At 47.5% G+C, this 18,083-nt stretch overlaps 2 protein-coding genes across 3 annotated transcripts; one reads left to right on the top strand and one right to left on the bottom strand.

The window, feature by feature from the left end:
- The first annotated feature begins 1,556 nt into the window (after positions 1–1,556).
- NAXE (NAD(P)HX epimerase) lies at positions 1,557–9,337 on the top strand. The gene is made up of 6 exons (XM_040411547.1): positions 1,557–1,761; positions 2,435–2,543; positions 2,762–2,872; positions 7,895–8,008; positions 8,209–8,356; positions 9,021–9,337. Exons 1-6 carry the CDS (start codon positions 1,598–1,600, stop codon positions 9,221–9,223), a joined length of 849 nt encoding a protein of 282 aa, XP_040267481.1. The 5' UTR covers positions 1,557–1,597; the 3' UTR covers positions 9,224–9,337.
- Positions 9,338–9,368: 31 nt separating this feature from the next.
- On the bottom strand, positions 9,369–17,656 carry GPATCH4 (G-patch domain containing 4). 2 transcript variants are annotated; one of them, XM_040411544.1, is made up of 9 exons: positions 17,519–17,656; positions 13,863–13,980; positions 13,558–13,631; positions 12,677–12,769; positions 12,493–12,600; positions 11,576–11,691; positions 11,330–11,380; positions 10,822–11,146; positions 9,369–10,790 (listed from the first exon to the last, which is right to left on the bottom strand). In XM_040411544.1, the coding sequence occupies exons 2-9, from the start codon at positions 13,939–13,941 to the stop codon at positions 9,978–9,980; spliced, it is 1,659 nt and encodes a 552-aa protein (XP_040267478.1). In that variant the 5' UTR covers positions 13,942–13,980; positions 17,519–17,656; the 3' UTR covers positions 9,369–9,977. The 2 variants fall into 2 exon arrangements, with proteins under 2 accessions (XP_040267478.1, XP_040267479.1); XM_040411545.1 differs by having other exon boundaries at positions 9,369–10,784.
- Positions 17,657–18,083: the final 427 nt, after the last annotated feature.

Below are 18,083 nucleotides of genomic sequence, written 5' to 3'. Positions count from 1 at the left end.
CCCTAGACAAAACAAGCCTTTCTAAGTAATGAAAGGTATACCTCCCAACTATGTAAGTGAAAAAAAAGGGACACATTGTGCGGCGCACAATTTTTTTTCCACACTAGGCCACGCCTCTAACTCCGCCCAAAACATAACTATACACCTAATCCTACCCTTTAATGCCCCATATAGTAAGTATTCCACCTTGATGTCACTGCACAGTATTTATGCCCACATTGTACCTCCTTCACAGAATTATGCCCAGTTATGTGCCCCCAGTAATATTCCCGGCTGTGCCCACATTGTGCCCCCAGTTATATTTCCAGATGTGCCCCAATAATATGTCCAGATGTGCCCCCAGTAATATGCCCAGTTATGTGCTCCAGCAATATGCCCAGTTGTGCCCCCAGTAATATGCCCACATTGTGCCCCCTAGTAATATGCCCACATTGTGCCCCCCAGTAATATGCCCAGCTGTGCCCCCAGTAATATGCCCACATTGTGCCCCCCATTAATATGCCCACATTGTGCCCCCATTAATATGCCCACATTGTGGCCCCCATTAATATGCCCACATTGTGCCCCCCAGTAATATGCCCACATTGTGCCCCCCAGTAATATGCCCACATTGTGCCCCCCATTAATATGCCCACATTGTGCCCCCCATTAATATGCCCACATTGTGCCCCCAGTAATATGCCCACATTGTGCCCCCAGTAATATGCCCAGTTATGCCCCCAGTTATGTGCCCCCGGTAATATTTCCAGATGTGCCCCCAGTAATATGCCCAGTTATGTGCTCCAGCAATATGCCCAGTTTTGCCCCCAGTAATATGCCCACATTGTGCCCCCTAGTAATATGCCCACATTGTGCCCCCTAGTAATATGCCCACATTGTGCCCCCTAGTAATATGCCCACATTGTGCCCCCTAGTAATATGCCCACATTGTGCCCCCTAGTAATATGCCCACATTGTGCCCCCTAGTAATATGCCCACATTGTGCCCCCCATTAATATGCCCACATTGTGCCCCCTAGTAATATGCCCACATTGTGCCCCCCAGTAATATGCCTACATTGTGCCCCCTAGTAATATGCCCACGTTGTGCCCCCCCAGTAATATGCCCACATTGTGCCCCCCAGTAATATGCCTACATTGTGCCCCCCAGTAATATGCCTACATTGTGCCCCCCAGTAATATGCCTACATTGTGCCCCCCAGTAATATGCCCACATTGTGCCGCCTTTTTATGCCATCCCGATTCCCAAGCAGACCTACTCTAGCAGCAGCAGATCCTTTTACTTACTTTGTAGATACCAAATCGTATGTGTTTACATTAAAATTTGTACTAAATGTGGTGATTTGCATAATTTTTTTTTAGTTTTCGAACATATATTAAAATAATTATATATTTTGCAATATTTTTTGTTGTTGCTTCTTTATGGGGATTACAGAGTCAATGTCCGCCTTTACCTCCTCCCGCAGTACACACCAGGCTCCAGTAGGGGGCAGAAGCACTCGTGCCCGCAGCCACCCGTAATATAAAGCACTTCATGCGCCTGCGCACTGCACAAACCCGGAAGTAACTCGGATTGGAAGGGGCGTGGCCCGTGCCGTATGTACGGAATCCGGGCGCTGTTCGGCCTCGGCCTGCTGGTTGGGGGTGCTCGCCTCGCAGCGAGGGCGGATACCTGCCTGCGGACCGTGGGAGACAGTGGAGCTCAGTGCAGGAAATACCGAGCAGGGGCAGCCATGGAGCAGGGGGGGCTCAGATACCTCAGGTGAGGGGGGAGGTCTTCTCTATGTGCTCTATGCTGCCCCCATTGGCGGCTTTCAGTGGTACAGCCTCAGTGAGGGGACCACCGGATAGGTTGGTCTTAGCAACCAATCGTATTCCAGCTTTCATATCAGTAAGGCTGGATGGAAGATAATAGACGTGATCTGATTGGTTGCCGTTGGAAACGCCAATAGTTTCTCACCTGGTCAAGGGATCAAAATGGCCCCACAGTGATTTCCTGTAAATATGCAAATTAAACTAATTTCTATCAGTAACCCTTTGAGGACGGGAGCAAATTTCCATGTTTTGCGTTTGATTTTTACTCCTTGGCGCTATAACTTTTTTAAGTCACCTTTTACTATCCTATATAGCGTTAGTAAGAAGCTGGAAAAAATTCCAAATGGGGGGGGGGGGAACGCAATTCCGCTTTCCGTCACCTTTGTCGGTCACATGACCTAGGAGCAGCTCCCCAATAGAAGTGAATGGGGATGAGCTGCAAAAAAAAAAATCAGCGATTGGCGTTATCGCCGATCGTAGACGTTGCCTCCTGCTGTGTAGAAGAGCAGAAACCCAGCAGCCCGTCCAGGGCAGGCACCGCCTTTAACGTGCAGACATGCTTGTATTGCAATAAGCTCCCCCTAGTGGTGACTGCCAGGTAATTACTTGTGATTTCTCAGTCAGGCGGAAGCGCAGGCGGTGGACGAGGAGCTGTTCAACGAGTACAAGTTCAGTGTGGATCAGCTGATGGAGCTGGCAGGACTGAGCTGTGCCACCGCCATCGCCAAGGTAAGTCGGCTGTGCCAGTGTACATAGGCTTGCGTAGGAGCCGTGGAGGCATCGAGAAAACGGGTTCTTCAAGGACGACATTAGCGGCTTCTTACCTGTGTAAATAGAGACGGGGGAGGGCTGCCCTAGGTGCTCATGGGATATGTCGTTTGTGATAAAAGATCTCTGCTTGCTGTCAGGTTGCTCTCTGTGTGAACCTCATGCTGCTTATGTTGCAGGCGTATCCAGTGAGCTCCTTCACGTCCGGTCTGCCCACCGTGCTGGTTATCTGTGGCCCCGGGAACAACGGCGGTGACGGACTGGTGTGTGCCAGGCACATGAAGCTCTTCGTAAGTCTTGGATTAGGACTTCCCCTTTAAGTGACACATAGCATGGCCGCGTATGACAGCCCTATGGGAGAAGGTGGTCAGATCCTGGACCTGATTGATGGTCCCTACTGATTGCGGGGGGTTGGGGGGGGGCGACATGTTAAAGCCTTACAGGGCCACACAACCCCTTTGGAGAGCTGGATAATGACCTCCGCAGAGCAGTGCGCCTCCTGCTGGTGACTGCCGTCTATTATCCTCCGCAGAGCGGTGCGCCTCCTGCCGGTGACTGCCGTCTATTATCCTCCGCAGAGCAGTGCGCCTCCTGCCGGTGACTGCCGTCTATTATCCTCCGCAGAGCAGTGCGCCTCCTGCCGGTGACTGCCGTCTATTATCCTCCGCAGAGCAGTGCGCCTCCTGCTGGTGACTGCCGTCTATTATCCTCCGCAGAGCAGTGCGCCTCCTGCCGGTGACTGCCGTCTATTATCCTCCGCAGAGCAGTGCGCCTCCTGCCGGTGACTGCCGTCTATTATCCTCCGCAGAGCAGTGCGCCTCCTGCCGGTGACTGCCGTCTATTATCCTCCGCAGAGCAGTGCGCCTCCTGCTGGTGACTGCCGTCTATTATCCTCCGCAGAGCAGTGCGCCTCCTGCTGGTGACTGCCGTCTATTATCCTCCGCAGAGCAGTGCGCCTCCTGCCGGTGACTGCCGTCTATTATCCTCTGCAGAGCAGTGCGCCTCCTGCCGGTGACTGCCGTCTATTATCCTCTGCAGAGCAGTGCGCCTCCTGCCGGTGACTGCCGTCTATTATCCTCCGCAGAGCAGTGCGCCTCCTGCTGGTGACTGCCGTCTATTATCCTCTGCAGAGCAGTGCGCCTCCTGCTGGTGACTGCCGTCTATTATCCTCCGCAGAGCAGTGCGCCTCCTGCTGGTGACTGCCGTCTATTATCCTCTGCAGAGCAGTGCGCCTCCTGCCGGTGACTGCCGTCTATTATCCTCTGCAGAGCAGTGCGCCTCCTGCCGGTGACTGCCGTCTATTATCCTCCGCAGAGCAGTGCGCCTCCTGCTGGTGACTGCCGTCTATTATCCTCTGCAGAGCAGTGCGCCTCCTGCTGGTGACTGCCGTCTATTATCCTCCGCAGAGCAGTGCGCCTCCTGCTGGTGACTGCCGTCTATTATCCGGCACGCCAGGTGTTGTGAAACTACATCTCCCATCATGCACACTTGCTTGGCTGTTCTCTAAACTGCCACACAAGTGGAAAGAGCATGCTGGGAGTTGTAGTTGAAAATGAAAAATACTGCAAACATCGTACCCTGTGTGTCTGATTGTTCTCAAGATCTCCGCTTGCTGCCTTGAATGGTCTTGTTTGCATCCAGGGGCAAAAAAACAACAACCTCTGCACTGATCTAATAGATCTCACAGCTGAGGGCTTGTTCCAATGGTATGGCGTCTGGACAATCCTCTGTGAGCTAAAGGCATCAGGGGACAGTTTGTTACAATGTATCAGTGCAGGTAAAAAGGTATCAGGATAGTCTGGGCTGGATACAATAGTAACGAAGTCCCAGCTGTGGCAACTGTTAGGTCTGTAGGGAGTTTCAGCCGATGAATATGAGCAAGCAGAGGTCTTGAAATTGGCAGTCCTTCCCTTTACACAGTGATGTTACTCGCGCCATCTTCAGCCACTACCACTCTCTCATTCCGACCTCACCCTGGACCGGTGAGAATCCTTGTGTGCACCATGAGGGGGCGCTCTTCCTGCTCAGCCCCCTCCGTCCTTAGTGACCCCCTTATGCGGAGGAGGATTACCGTCACTCCCACCCTCCACTTTCACATGTAAATGGCTGAAGTTTTGGTAGAAGTTCTGCGTCGTGTCTGACTCTATTCCCTGCAGCGCGGCGGCGGCTGTTCAAGGACACACTGCATTCACAGAGCAGCCGCCGCCCCCGCGCGGAGGAGAACGTGTATCCTAGAGAGATGTGGAGCGCTGCGGGAAGCCACTACACCAAAATACAAGTCCTCCGCCGAGGATAGTGCCCTGAAGCCCTGCCGAATATCACCGTAAGGCCTCATGCACACAACGCATTTTCTTTCCGTGGCCGTTCCGTTTTTTTGCGGATAGGATGCGGACCCATTCATTTCAATGTGTCCACAAAAAATGCGGACAGCACACCGTGTGCTATCCGTATGTCCATTCTGTAGCCCCGCAAAAAAAAAAATAGGTCACATCCATGTAATCCTGTACTGCACTCCAGAGCTGCACTCACTATTCTGCTGGTGCAGTCACTGTGTACATACATTACTTATCCTGTACTGATCCTGGGTTACATCCTGTATTATACTCCAGAGCTGCACTCACTATTCTGCTGGTGCAATCCCTGTGTACATACATTACTTATCCTGTACTGATCCTGAGTTACATCCTGTATTATACTCCAGAGCTGCACTCACTATTCTGCTGGTGCAGTCACTGTGTACATACATTACTTATCCAGTACTGATCCTGAGTTACATCCTGTATTATACTCCAGAGCTGCACTCACTATTCTGCTGGTGGAGTCACTGTGTACATACATTACTTATCCTGTACTGATCCTGAGTTACATCCTGTATTATACTCCAGAGCTGCACTCACTATTCTGCTGGTGCAGTCACTGTGTACATACATTACTTATCCTGTACTGATCCTGAGTTACATCTTGTATTATACTCCAGAGCTGCACTCACTATTCTGCTGGTGCAGTCACTGTGGACATACATTACTTATCCTGTACTGGTCCTGAGTTACATCCTGTATTATACTCCAGAGCTGCACTCACTATTCTGCTGGTGGAGTCACTGTGTACATACATTACTTATCCTATACTGATCCTGGGTTACATCCTGTATTATACTCCAGAGCTGCACTCACTATTCTGCTGGTGCAGTCACTGTGTACATACATTACTTATCCTGTACTGACCCTGAGTTACATCCTGTATTATACTCCAGAGCTGCACTCACTATTCTGCTGGTGCAGTCACTGTGTACATACATTACTTATCCTGTACTGATCCTGAGTTACATTCTGTATTATACTCCAGAGCTGCACTCACTATTCTGCTGGTGCAGTCACTGTGTACATACATTACTTATCCTGTACTGATCCTGAGTTACATCCTGTATTATACTCCAGAGCTGCACTCACTATTCTGCTGGTGCAGTCACTGTGTACATACATTACTTATCCTGTACTCATCCTGAGTTACATCCTGTATTATACTCCAGAGCTGCACTCACTATTCTGCTGGTGGAGTCACTGTATACATACATTACTTATCCTGTACTGATCCTGGGTTACATCCTGTATTATACTCCAGAGCTGCACTCACTATTCTGCTGGTGGAGTCACTGTGTACATACATTACTTATCCTATACTGATCCTGGGTTACATCCTGTATTATACTCCAGAGCTGCACTCACTATTCTGCTGGTGCAGTCACTGTGTACATACATTACTTATCCTGTACTGATCCTGGGTTACATCCTGTATTATACTCCAGAGCTGCACTCACTATTCTGCTGGAGTCACTGTGTACATACATTACTTATCCTGTACTGATCCTGAGTTACATCCTGTATTATACTCCAGAGCTGCACTCACTATTCTGCTGGTGCAGTCACTGTGTACATACATTACTTATCCTGTACTGATCCTGAGTTACATCCTGTATTATACACCAGAGCTGCACTCACTATTCTGCTGGTGGAGTCACTGTGTACATTACATTACTTATCCTGTACTGATCCTGAGTTACATCCTGTATTATACTCCAGAGCTGCACTCACTATTCTGCTGGTGCAGTCACTGTGTACATACATTACTTATCCTGTACTGATCCTGAGTTACATCCTGTATTATACTCCAGAGCTGCACTCACTATTCTGCTGGAGGAGTCACTGTGTACATACATTACTTATCCTGTACTGATCCTGAGTTACATCCTGTATTATACTCCAGAGCTGCACTCACTATTCTGCTGGTGTAGTCACTGTGTACAAGATGTAACTCTGGATAAGTAATGTATGTACACAGTGACTCCACCAGCAGAATAGTGAGTGCAGCTCTGGAGTATAATACAGGATGTAACCCAGGATCAGTACAGGATAAGTAATGTATGTACACAGTGACTGCACCAGCAGAATAGTGAGTGCAGCTCTGGAGTATAATACAGGATATAACTCAGGATCAGGACAGGATAAGTAATGTATGTACACAGTGACTGCACCAGCAGAATAGTGAGTGCAGCTCTGGAGTATAATACAGGATGTAACTCAGGATCAGTACAGGATAAGTAATGTATGTACATAGTGACTGCATCAGCAGAATAGTGAGTGCAGCTCTGGAGTATCCGTTGCCTGAACTGCCTGCCGGATCCGGAAATCCGTATGCAAACTGATAGCATTTGTTTCCGGATCAGTCTGACAAATGCATTGCAATACCGGATCCGTCTCTCCGGTGTCATCCGGAAAAACTGATCTGGTATTTTCTTATTTTTAAAGGCCTGCGCATGCGAAGATCGGGTTCCGGAACACTTAGTAACGGATCTGGCAAGTGTTCTGGAATTTTGGCCAGAGAAAATGTTATTTTCTCCGGCCAAATACTGTAAGAGGGACTGAACGGAAGACACTGGACGGATCGCTCTCCAGTCAGAATGCGTTAGGACAAAACTGAAGCGTTGTTTTCCGGTATTGAGCCCCTAGGACGGAACTCAATACCGGAAAACCTTAACGCAAGTAATACAGCAATGGAGTATAATCTCCCGACGTGACATGTTGTGGATCTAGTAATGACACACGCAGACGGACATTGGATTACACGTCGGTAGGCTTTGCGTGTTGTCGGTGACTTCTTCCTCCCACTGTGATATGCGGTTGGTGTAATGTTCTACTCCACCAGCAGAGGGAGGAAGAGGACCACGGTCTGTTCCTTGTGCTTGGGACCTGGCAGGTTTGTGTATAGGACCACTGCCTTCCTGGAGATCCTTCATCTTTCTTCTTTCTTCGCAGGGCTATGAACCCGCCATATTTTACCCCAAGCGTCCAAACAAGACCCTGTTTGAGAATTTAACCACACAGTGCCAGAAGATGGACATCCCCTTTCTCTCCGAGTTTCCACAAGAGGTACCAATTCCTTTCTGTTCCGTGTGACAGGACCGCCCACTGGGAGGAGCTTTCTCCCATGCTCTGTGCCGCCCCCTAGTGCACATCTGGTAGTACTGCAATGCTCAGACTGGTTTTGAGATCGTCCTCTCCTTGCTGAAAAGCGTCATGGTCCTATAGTAAGAATATCGTACAAAGAGCTCCCTGTCTTCTCCCTCCAGGCAGAGGTCATCGATGGAGCCTACAACTTGGTCATTGATGCCATTTTTGGCTTCAGCTTCAAGGGCGCGGTGCGTGAACCCTTTGGCAGCATCCTGAATACTCTGAAACGTATCACCATACCCATTGCCAGCGTGGACATCCCATCAGGTACGGCTTTTCCTCGCCCCCGAGTGGTAAACTAGCCCGTCTATCCAGGGATACATCCATTTCATTGCATAGAGACATAGATTTGGGGGGTCCACGCCAACGTATCCTCCACCCAGAACCAAGAGGTTACTAAGTAGATGATTGAGTGGAGATAGACCTGTCCTAGTGAGCATGCCCTTTCCACATCTATGATAGTGTCAGTCGTCACAGATCTGCATTCTTATATCTTGCCCCAGAGCTGCATTCACAATTCTTCCAGTATTCCCTGCTTGTTCAGTGTCTGCACAGACCTAGTGGTGCCCAACTTTTTGGCGATCAGGAGCCACTTTCAAGTACGAGATGGAGATTGGTTGACCAATCTGTATGGTGGCCTCCCAACTCCTCACCCTAATGGCAGATATTGGGGGGAGATAAGGAACGAGCATATTCATTTCCATCATTATCAGACTGGTGGGGGGTCCGACTCCCGACACCTCTACCAGCACAAGAACTACACAGCTCCGCCCAGTGGATCTATGGGGGCATCAGATATTGATGGTCTATCTTGAGGATAGGTTATCAGTATTGAAGTCTTGGACAACCCCTTTAAACCCTTGCTTTGTATAACACCCGTGCGCCCCCCCCTACCTACAGTCTTCTAACATCGTATGTATTTCATGTTTAGGATGGGACGTGGAGAAAGGAAATCCTGAGGGCCTGCAGCCAGACATGCTCATCTCCCTGACCGCCCCCAAGCAGTCGGCCGTTCACTTCTCCGGACGCTACCATTACCTGGGCGGCCGCTTTGTCCCCATGGCCTTACAGAAGAAGTACAATCTCAGCCTCCCGGACTACCCTGGTACAGAATGTGTCCACAGACTGCTCTGAAGACGGAAACTGACAGCTACATCGGAGTGCCCAGTGCTTACACAGCTGCTGCGCCGTTTCAGTGTGTTTCATGACTTTGAAGAAAACCAATAAATAATTGTGTTCATCATGGTGGAATACTCCCCTAATATGGCAGTAAATTACACTCCAGAAACCGCTCCCCTCACATGTGTCTGGTATTGCAACTCGGCCGAATTCACTTCACTGAGCAATACCAAACTCAGCCTGCTAGCCAAAGTGGCGCTGTTTGTATTTACTAGTGTGGAGAAGTTTCGGTGAAATCAGACATGTATCACAGGTAACCGGTAAAGATGGGGAAGATATATGACGTGAACATAAGGTTCTCTGAGTGTAGGACACGGTCTACTGATGTCTGTGAAGATGAGGTTCTGCAGAGTGAGGACCTTCTCCTCAGTCACACTACCGCGGCGTACACCATGGAGGTGACTCTGGTTTTTACTACATAATTCATGTTTTATTACAATGATGTGATATTTTATATGTTACATATTTAAAAAAAAGGCTCTTTAAGAGTCCACAACATTCCTTGGCAGGTTCCTCACGTCCCACGTGGACTTATTTCTTGTAAGTCTCAAGTATCAAAACAATTTCAGAGGTTTAAAAGCCGCCAGAGATGTGTTTTTGGGAAATGAGAATCGAGGAAATAAACCAAGATAAAATATTACCTTCCAATGCTGCCACAACAACATGACATTCACAACGTCTTCTATCCCAGCTTCTCCTTGGCCTCTGCTCAGACTCCTCTGTCCTTGCCTTTCGATTTCTTTTTCTTCTTCTTGGCTTTCATTTCTTCTTCCTCGGGCAGGTCTTCATTATCTATTAGTTTTTTCTTTTTCCTTTTCGACCTTCCTTCTCCATTTTCCTCATCCACCTTCCACTTCTTCTCAGTTTTGGGTTTTCTTGAAAGCTCCTCTTCTGAATATGCTGTGTGGTCGTCAGCCTCGACCAACTCTGCGTGAGCTTCTGTTCTCTTGCTTTTCTTTTTCTTCTTCTTGGACTTTCGCATCTCCTCTTCTGTATTTTCATATTTGCTGTCCTCCACTTCACGTCTAGAGTCTCCATCTTCCATAGATTGAACACTGTCTTCTGCATGACCGCTCAACATGGACTCTTCCCGCTCTACCGTTTTCTTTTTCTTCTTTGATGGTCTGGTGTTTTTCTTTTCTACAGAAAGGTCATCACTGTGGTCTTCATCGATCTCTGGAACTTTGCTCCTTTTCTTCTTAAAGGTCATTGTATCATGTTCTAGGTCATGACCATTGGCCACAACTTCCACCGATTCTTCACCATCTTCCTTTTTATGCTTCTTTTTCTTCTTCTTCAAGGCCATTGTATCTTCCTCCATAGAAGGAACCTGTTCTTGGTCATGACCATTGGCCACAACTTCCACTGATTCTTCACCATCTTCCTTTTTTTGCTTCTTTTTCTTCTTCTTCAAGGCCATTGTATCTTCCGCCATAGAAGGAACCGGTTCTTGGTCATGACCATTGGCCACAACTTCCACTGATTCTTCACCATCTTCCTTTTTTTGCTTCTTTTTCTTCTTCTTCAAGGCCATTGTATCTTCCTCCATAGACCTGCAAGGCCATTGTATCTTCCTCCATAGAAGGAACCTGTTCTTGGTCATGACCATTGGCCACAACTTCTTCACCATCTTTCTTTTTATGCTTCTTTTTCTTCTTTGGCACTTCTATGTTGGAGAGATTGCTGTTTTGTTCTTCGACATTTCCTTCCCTCTGTTTTTTCTTTTTTTTTCTCTTCTCGTCATCACCGTTGATCTCATCCGTTGACTTGGTTGGTTGCGTCTTTATTTCCTTCTTGCCGTACTTTTCCATAAATGCTCTTTCCTGCTCTTCTATTCTAGAGAGTTTGGCGTTCATGGTCAGTCCATGCCTTGCTCCTCTGTGGAAACAAAAAGCAAAACTTGAATAAGATTTAAAAAAAAGGCTTCTCCGCCCATCATGACCTCCTGAAATGGTGGCTGCCCTATGGACAAACCCTCTCAACATAAGACATGGTTGACAGTAGAAGCGACAAAGGACCATTAAAGGTGGCACTGAAACTTTATCCATCTGGTGAACCTACTTGTGAGCTGTGCGGCCACCACAGATCTTCACCAGGTCCTCATCAGTCAACCTATAGGAAAGCAAAGACATTACACCTTACTACAGAAAGAAGAGAGCAGCAGCGTCCTACTAGCAGTCACATAGTCCGGACTCCATCCATCTTCTCAATGCACCCCTTAGACCTCATCTTGGGGGAAGGTGGTCTTAAGCCGGCCCCGATCTCATTACATAAAAATAAAAAAACCTCATCCGTGTCACAACGTACTTAGTTGCGGAGGACAGATCAAGTTTTGAATCCTCATCTTCGCTGCTGTCGCTGGTGTCTTGAGATGAGGACGCCTCTTCCACCGGCTGCTCCCCGCCTGACATCAGTGTGGCCGACTGCAAATGCCATGCAGAACACAGGGACTAATTAAAGGGTAACTCCATCTTTGCACATTTAGATGCACATACTATATAGGTCTCCTGTGTAGATACCTGATCCTGAGTCATACTCCACTTACACCCAAAGCTGCGTTCTAAACACTGCTGGTTGCACAGAGGATGTAGCCTAAATTTGCTTTGTTTTACAGCTAGTGTGCCTAAAGGAGGAGGGACTAAAAGGGCTTGTCCAATGATAGGAAGAGAGTTGCTGTAGAAGGGACACGCTCCCTGAGCTGATAGGAAGAGTTGCTGTAGAAGGGACACGCTCCCTGAGCCGATAGGAAGAGAGTTGCTGTAGAAGGGACACGCTCCCTGAACTGATAGGAAGAGAGTTGCTGTAGAAGGGACACGCTCCCTGAACTGATAGGAAGAGAGTTGCTGTAGAAGGGACACGCTCCCTGAGCCGATAGGAAGAGAGTTGCTGTAGAAGGGACACGCTCCCTGAGCTGATAGGAAGAGAGCTGCTGTAGAAGGGACACGCTCCCTGAGCTGATAGGAAGAGAGCTGCTGTAGAAGGGACACGCTCCCTGAGCTGATAGGAAGAGAGTTGCTGTAGAAGGGACACGCTCCCTGAGCCGATAGGAAGAGAGTTGCTGTAGAAGTTGGTTCTAGCTTTGATACAAAGACTGACATGTACCATATATCTGATTTTCTTTTTTTTTACGTTAATCATGTGATAACCCTTTAAGTGGGTGGGGCCTAACCTGTGCTTAGTTTTGATTACTCCATATACAAAATGCATCTTCCCAGGAGACGAACCTTAATGAAGCGTCCGTACAGCATGTTACGGGACAACATGGCCTTCCGGGGCTTTCTGCTGGACACCGTGCCGTCATCTCCCGAGACCTTCTTCACCTGAACCCCGTCCTGAAGGCGAAACGATAACGTTACTCTCGCTTTATTTATTTACCCGGCCAAATGGGTCACCACGTCTTCTGCTCACCTGATCAGGCTCCACGGAGATGCTGGAAGCGGTTTTATTGAACACGTGATCCCACCAATGGAAAGTGAACTGCTCTGCGGCGTTATGTCCCACCTACAGGGCGACATCATCAGTAAGTGTTACAGGGGCGGCCATACTGATGGTTCTCAAGAAAGGACAAGGATGGTCCATAGGTGACTGCAGAAATCTAACACTTCACGGGACCCCTAAAGCATCAGGGTACAAGTCGTATGGGGACCTCCAAACAACAGGGTGCAATTATTACGGGGACCCCCCTCCCCAAGGATCAGAGGGCAATTCTTATGAAGACCTCTCCGATGACGAGCCTCCAAGCCTGAGGGTTCAGCTATTAGGAGAACCCCCTAGAATGAAGGTACAATTCTTACGGAGTATCAGGGTCCAATTTGTATGGGGACCCCCTAAACATCAGGATCTAACTCTTCTGGGGACCTCCGAGCATCAGGGTGCAATTATTATGGGTACCACCCCAAGGATCAGGTTGCAGTTTTTATGGCGACCTCTCTTATGGGGATGCTCCAAGCCTCAAACTCCATCTTTTATGGGACCTCCTGTCCAATTCTTATAAAGAACCCCTAGCGTCAGGGTCCACTTCTTTTGGGGACCCCCCTAAGCATCAGGGTCTAGCTCTTATGAGGACACCCAAGCATCAGGGATCAACTATTCTGGGGACCCCCAAGCATCAGGGATCAACTGTTATTGTGTAATTCTCATCAGAACCCTCAACCATCGTGACCACCTTTTATGGGAGCCTCTGTGTATCAAGGTGTAAATCTTATGTGAGACCCCCCCCTCCCCCCAGTATCAGGGGGTCTTGGCCCTTTGATCCTATAGAAGGTGGACTTATGATAGCGCCCCCTTACCCCGGCCTTGTCACACTTCACTTTGACTTTAATGGCCTCCGATATCCCATCTTCTCGTTTTCCAAGACCTTTTCCTGTAGAGAACAGAACACGGCTGGTAACATGCACCAACAGCTGCCCGAAGCTATGTGCTGCCCCCTACTGGCCATAATCCACATAGGTCAAGTGACTTCATTTCCTATCAGAGGAATTGTTCGGATTCGGTCTGCCAGCTACACGTTTTGGGACATTCTGGACTACTGTATACAGATGCACACACGCAATTACAAACTCTGCTCTGCTACATCGTTTAGCTTTTAGACTACCTTCCGTCCAGCCGTGCCGCTGCATCTGCTGCTCTGCAATCTTCAAGCCCGAGCTCTTGCTATTAGATGGGGAGTCCATTTTGTCCGCTGCCTGTAGGTGACCGGCTCTGGAGGGTGACTGCAAGTAGGAGCAGTAATAGTCTGAATATGGACAGTGTCAGCAGGTATGAGAAGTAATAATGTGTATATGGAGGGTGTCAGCAGGTAGGAGCAGTAATATAATGTGTATATGGAGGGTGTCAGCAGGTATGAGAAGTAATAATGTGTATATGGAGGGTGTCAGCAGGTAGGAGCAGTAATATAATGTGTATATGGAGGATGTCAGCAGGTATGAGAAGTAATAATGTGTATATGGAGGGTGTCAGCAGGTAGGAGCAGTAATATAATGTGTATATGGAGGATGTCAGCAGGTATGAGAAGTAATAATGTGTATATGGAGGGTGTCAGCAGGTAGAAGCAGTAATAATGTGTATATGGAGGATGTCAGCAGGTAGGAGCAGTAATAATGTGTATATGGAGGGTGTCAGCAGGTAGGAGCAGTAATATATTGTGTATATGGAGGATGTCAGCAGGTATGAGAAGTAATAATGTGTATATGGAGGGTGTCAGCAGGTATGAGAAGTAATAATGTGTATATGGAGGATGTCTGCAGGTATGAGAAGTAATAATGTGTATATGGAGGATGTCTGCAGGTAGGAGCAGTAATAATGTGTATATGGAGGGTGTCAGCAGGTAGAAGCAGTAATATAATGTGTATATGGAGGATGTCAGCAGGTATGAGAAGTAATAATGTGTATATGGAGGGTGTCAGCAGGTAGGAGCAGTAATAATGTGTATATGGAGGGTGTCAGCAGGTAGGAGCAGTAATAATGTGTATATGGAGGATGTCTGCAGGTAGGAGCAGTAATATAGTGTGTATATGGAGGGTGTCAGCAGGTAGGAGCAGTAATATAATGTGTATATGGAGGGTGTCAGCAGGTAGGAGCAGGAATATAATGTGTATATGGAGGGTGTCAGCAGGTAGGAGCAGTAATAATGTGTATATGGAGGATGTCTGCAGGTAGGAGCAGTAATATAGTGTGTATATGGAGGGTGTCAGCAGGTATGAGAAGTAATAATGTGTATATGGAGGGTGTCAGCAGGTAGGAGCAGTAATATAATGTGTATATGGAGGATGTCTGCAGGTAGGAGCAGTAATATAATGTGTATATGGAGGATGTCAGCAGGTATGAGAAGTAATAATGTGTATATGGAGGGTGTCAGCAGGTAGGAGCAGTAATATAATGTGTATATGGAGGATGTCTGCAGGTAGGAGCAGTAATATAGTGTGTATATGGAGGGTGTCAGCAGGTATGAGAAGTAATAATGTGTATATGGAGGATGTCAGCAGGTAGGAGCAGTAATATAATGTGTATATGGAGGGTGTCAGCAGGTAGGAGCAGTAATATAATGTGTATATGGAGGATGTCTGCAGGTAGGAGCAGTAATATAATGTGTATATGGAGGATGTCAGCAGGTATGAGAAGTAATAATGTGTATATGGAGGGTGTCAGCAGGTAGGAGCAGTAATATAATGTGTATATGGAGGATGTCAGCAGGTAGAAGCAGTAATAATGTGTATATGGAGGGTGTCAGCAGGTATGAGAAGTAATAATGTGTATATGGAGGGTGTCAGCAGGTATGAGAAGTAATAATGTGTATATGGAGGGTGTCAGCTGGTATGAGCAGTAATAATGTGTATATGGAGGATGTCAGCTGGTATGAGCAGGAATATAATGTGTATATGGAGGGTGTCAGCAGGTATGAGAAGTAATATAATGTGTATATGGAGGGTGTCAGCAGGTAGGAGCAGTAATATAATGTGTATATGGAGGGTGTCAGCAGGTAGGAGCAGTAATATAATGTGTATATGGAGGGTGTCAGCAGGTAGGAGAAGTAATAATGTGTATATGGAGGGTGTCAGCAGGTATGAGAAGTAATAATGTGTATATGGAGGATGTCAGCAGGTAGGAGCAGTAATAATGTGTATATGGAGGGTGTCAGCAGGTAGGAGCAGTAATAATGTGTATATGGAGGATGTCTGCAGGTAGGAGCAGTAATATAGTGTGTATATGGAGGGTGTCAGCAGGTAGGAGCAGTAATATAATGTGTATATGGAGGGTGTCAGCAGGTAGGAGCAGGAATATAATGTGTATATGGAGGGTGTCAGCAGGTAGGAGCAGTAATAATGTGTATATGGAGGATGTCTGCAGGTAGGAGCAGTAATATAGTGTGTATATGGAGGGTGTCAGCAGGTATGAGAAGTAATAATGTGTATATGGAGGGTGTCAGCAGGTAGGAGCAGTAATATAATGTGTATATGGAGGATGTCTGCAGGTAGGAGCAGTAATATAATGTGTATATGGAGGATGTCAGCAGGTATGAGAAGTAATAATGTGTATATGGAGGGTGTCAGCAGGTAGGAGCAGTAATAATGTGTATATGGAGGGTGTCAGCAGGTAGGAGCAGTAATATAATGTGTATATGGAGGGTGTCAGCAGGTAGGAGCAGTAATAATGTGTATATGGAGGATGTCTGCAGGTAGGAGCAGTAATAATGTGTATATGGAGGGTGTCAGCAGGTAGGAGCAGTAATAATGTGTATATGGAGGATGTCAGCAGGTATGAGAAGTAATAATGTGTATATGGAGGGTGTCAGCAGGTAGGAGCAGTAATAATGTGTATATGGAGGATGTCAGCAGGTAGGAGAAGTAATATAATGTGTATATGGAGGATGTCAGCAGGTAGGAGCAGTAATAATGTGTATATGGAGGGTGTCAGCAGGTATGAGAAGTAATAATGTGTATATGGAGGGTGTCAGCAGGTAGGAGCAGGAATATAATGTGTATATGGAGGATGTCAGCAGGTAGGAGAAGTAATAATGTGTATATGGAGGATGTCAGCAGGTAGGTTCAGTAATATAATGTGTATATGGAGGGTGTCAGCAGGTATGAGAAGTAATAATGTGTATATGGAGGGTGTCAGCAGGTAGGAGAAGTAATAATGTGTATATGGAGGGTGTCAGCAGGTATGAGAAGTAATAATGTGTATATGGAGGGTGTCAGCAGGTAGGAGAAGTAATAATGTGTATATGGAGGGTGTCAGCAGGTAGGAGCAGTAATATAATGTGTATATGGAGGGTGTCAGCAGGTAGGTTCAGTAATATAATGTGTATATGGAGGGTGTCAGCAGGTATGAGAAGTAATAATGTGTATATGGAGGGTGTCAGCAGGTAGGAGAAGTAATAATGTGTATATGGAGGGTGTCAGCAGGTAGGAGCAGTAATATAATGTGTATATGGAGGATGTCAGCAGGTAGGAGTAGTAATAATGTGTATATGGAGGGTGTCAGCAGGTAGGAGAAGTAATAATGTGTATATGGAGGGTGTCAGCAGGTAGGAGAAGTAATAATGTGTATATGGAGGGTGTCAGCAGGTAGGAGCAGTAATAATGTGTATATGGAGGGTGTCAGCAGGTAGGAGCAGTAATATAATGTGTATATGGAGGGTGTCAGCAGGTAGGTTCAGTAATATAATGTGTATATGGAGGGTGTCAGCAGGTAGAAGCAGTAATAATACTATAATACGGAGGGTGCTAGAGGCCAGGCAGGGGCACTTACCTCACCCGCAGTCCTCCAGGGGCGGAGCAGAAACAATGACAGCAATTAAAAATCCCCAAATAACAATCACTGGACAGAACTGGACAGCAGAGCCGGCGTGGAGCGCTCCATGGGCGCCGCCATTTTCCCGGAAGTGACGTCACTCAGACGCCTCCTACTGTCCATACACGTGCTGTGCTCCCAGTGCCCCAGTCACCCCACCTGTCACTAGGCACAGCCTGCCCCCTGAACTGCCCCCCGGCTAGAGGGCGCCATAGCCTCCTGACTGTGTGTAATACAGATTCCATAGGACATGTCTGCTACCTGTGGATGAAGCAGACAGGGGCAGTCATGGCTGACCCCACAGCCCCCTATAGAGGTGACCCCACTGTAGACATGTATGGGTTTCCTTCTCTCCCATAGACTGTAATGGTGTGTGCCCACCTCTCTGCCAGGTGGGTTCAGGCACCATATTGGTTCTTGTACCCAGCTTTCCCATCTGTAGGATATTGGTTCCTGGGCTCCCGGTGTCTCATGAGGAAGTGGCTGGGTCAGCGCCGGCCATGTGTCTGGTTAATGGGGTAAT

Source organism: Bufo bufo, chromosome 11 (genome assembly GCF_905171765.1).
Source record: "Bufo bufo chromosome 11, aBufBuf1.1, whole genome shotgun sequence".
Lineage (NCBI taxonomy): Eukaryota > Metazoa > Chordata > Amphibia > Anura > Bufonidae > Bufo > Bufo bufo.
Note: the sequence above shows the minus strand (reverse complement) of the source record. Positions and strands in the feature narration are given on the sequence as shown.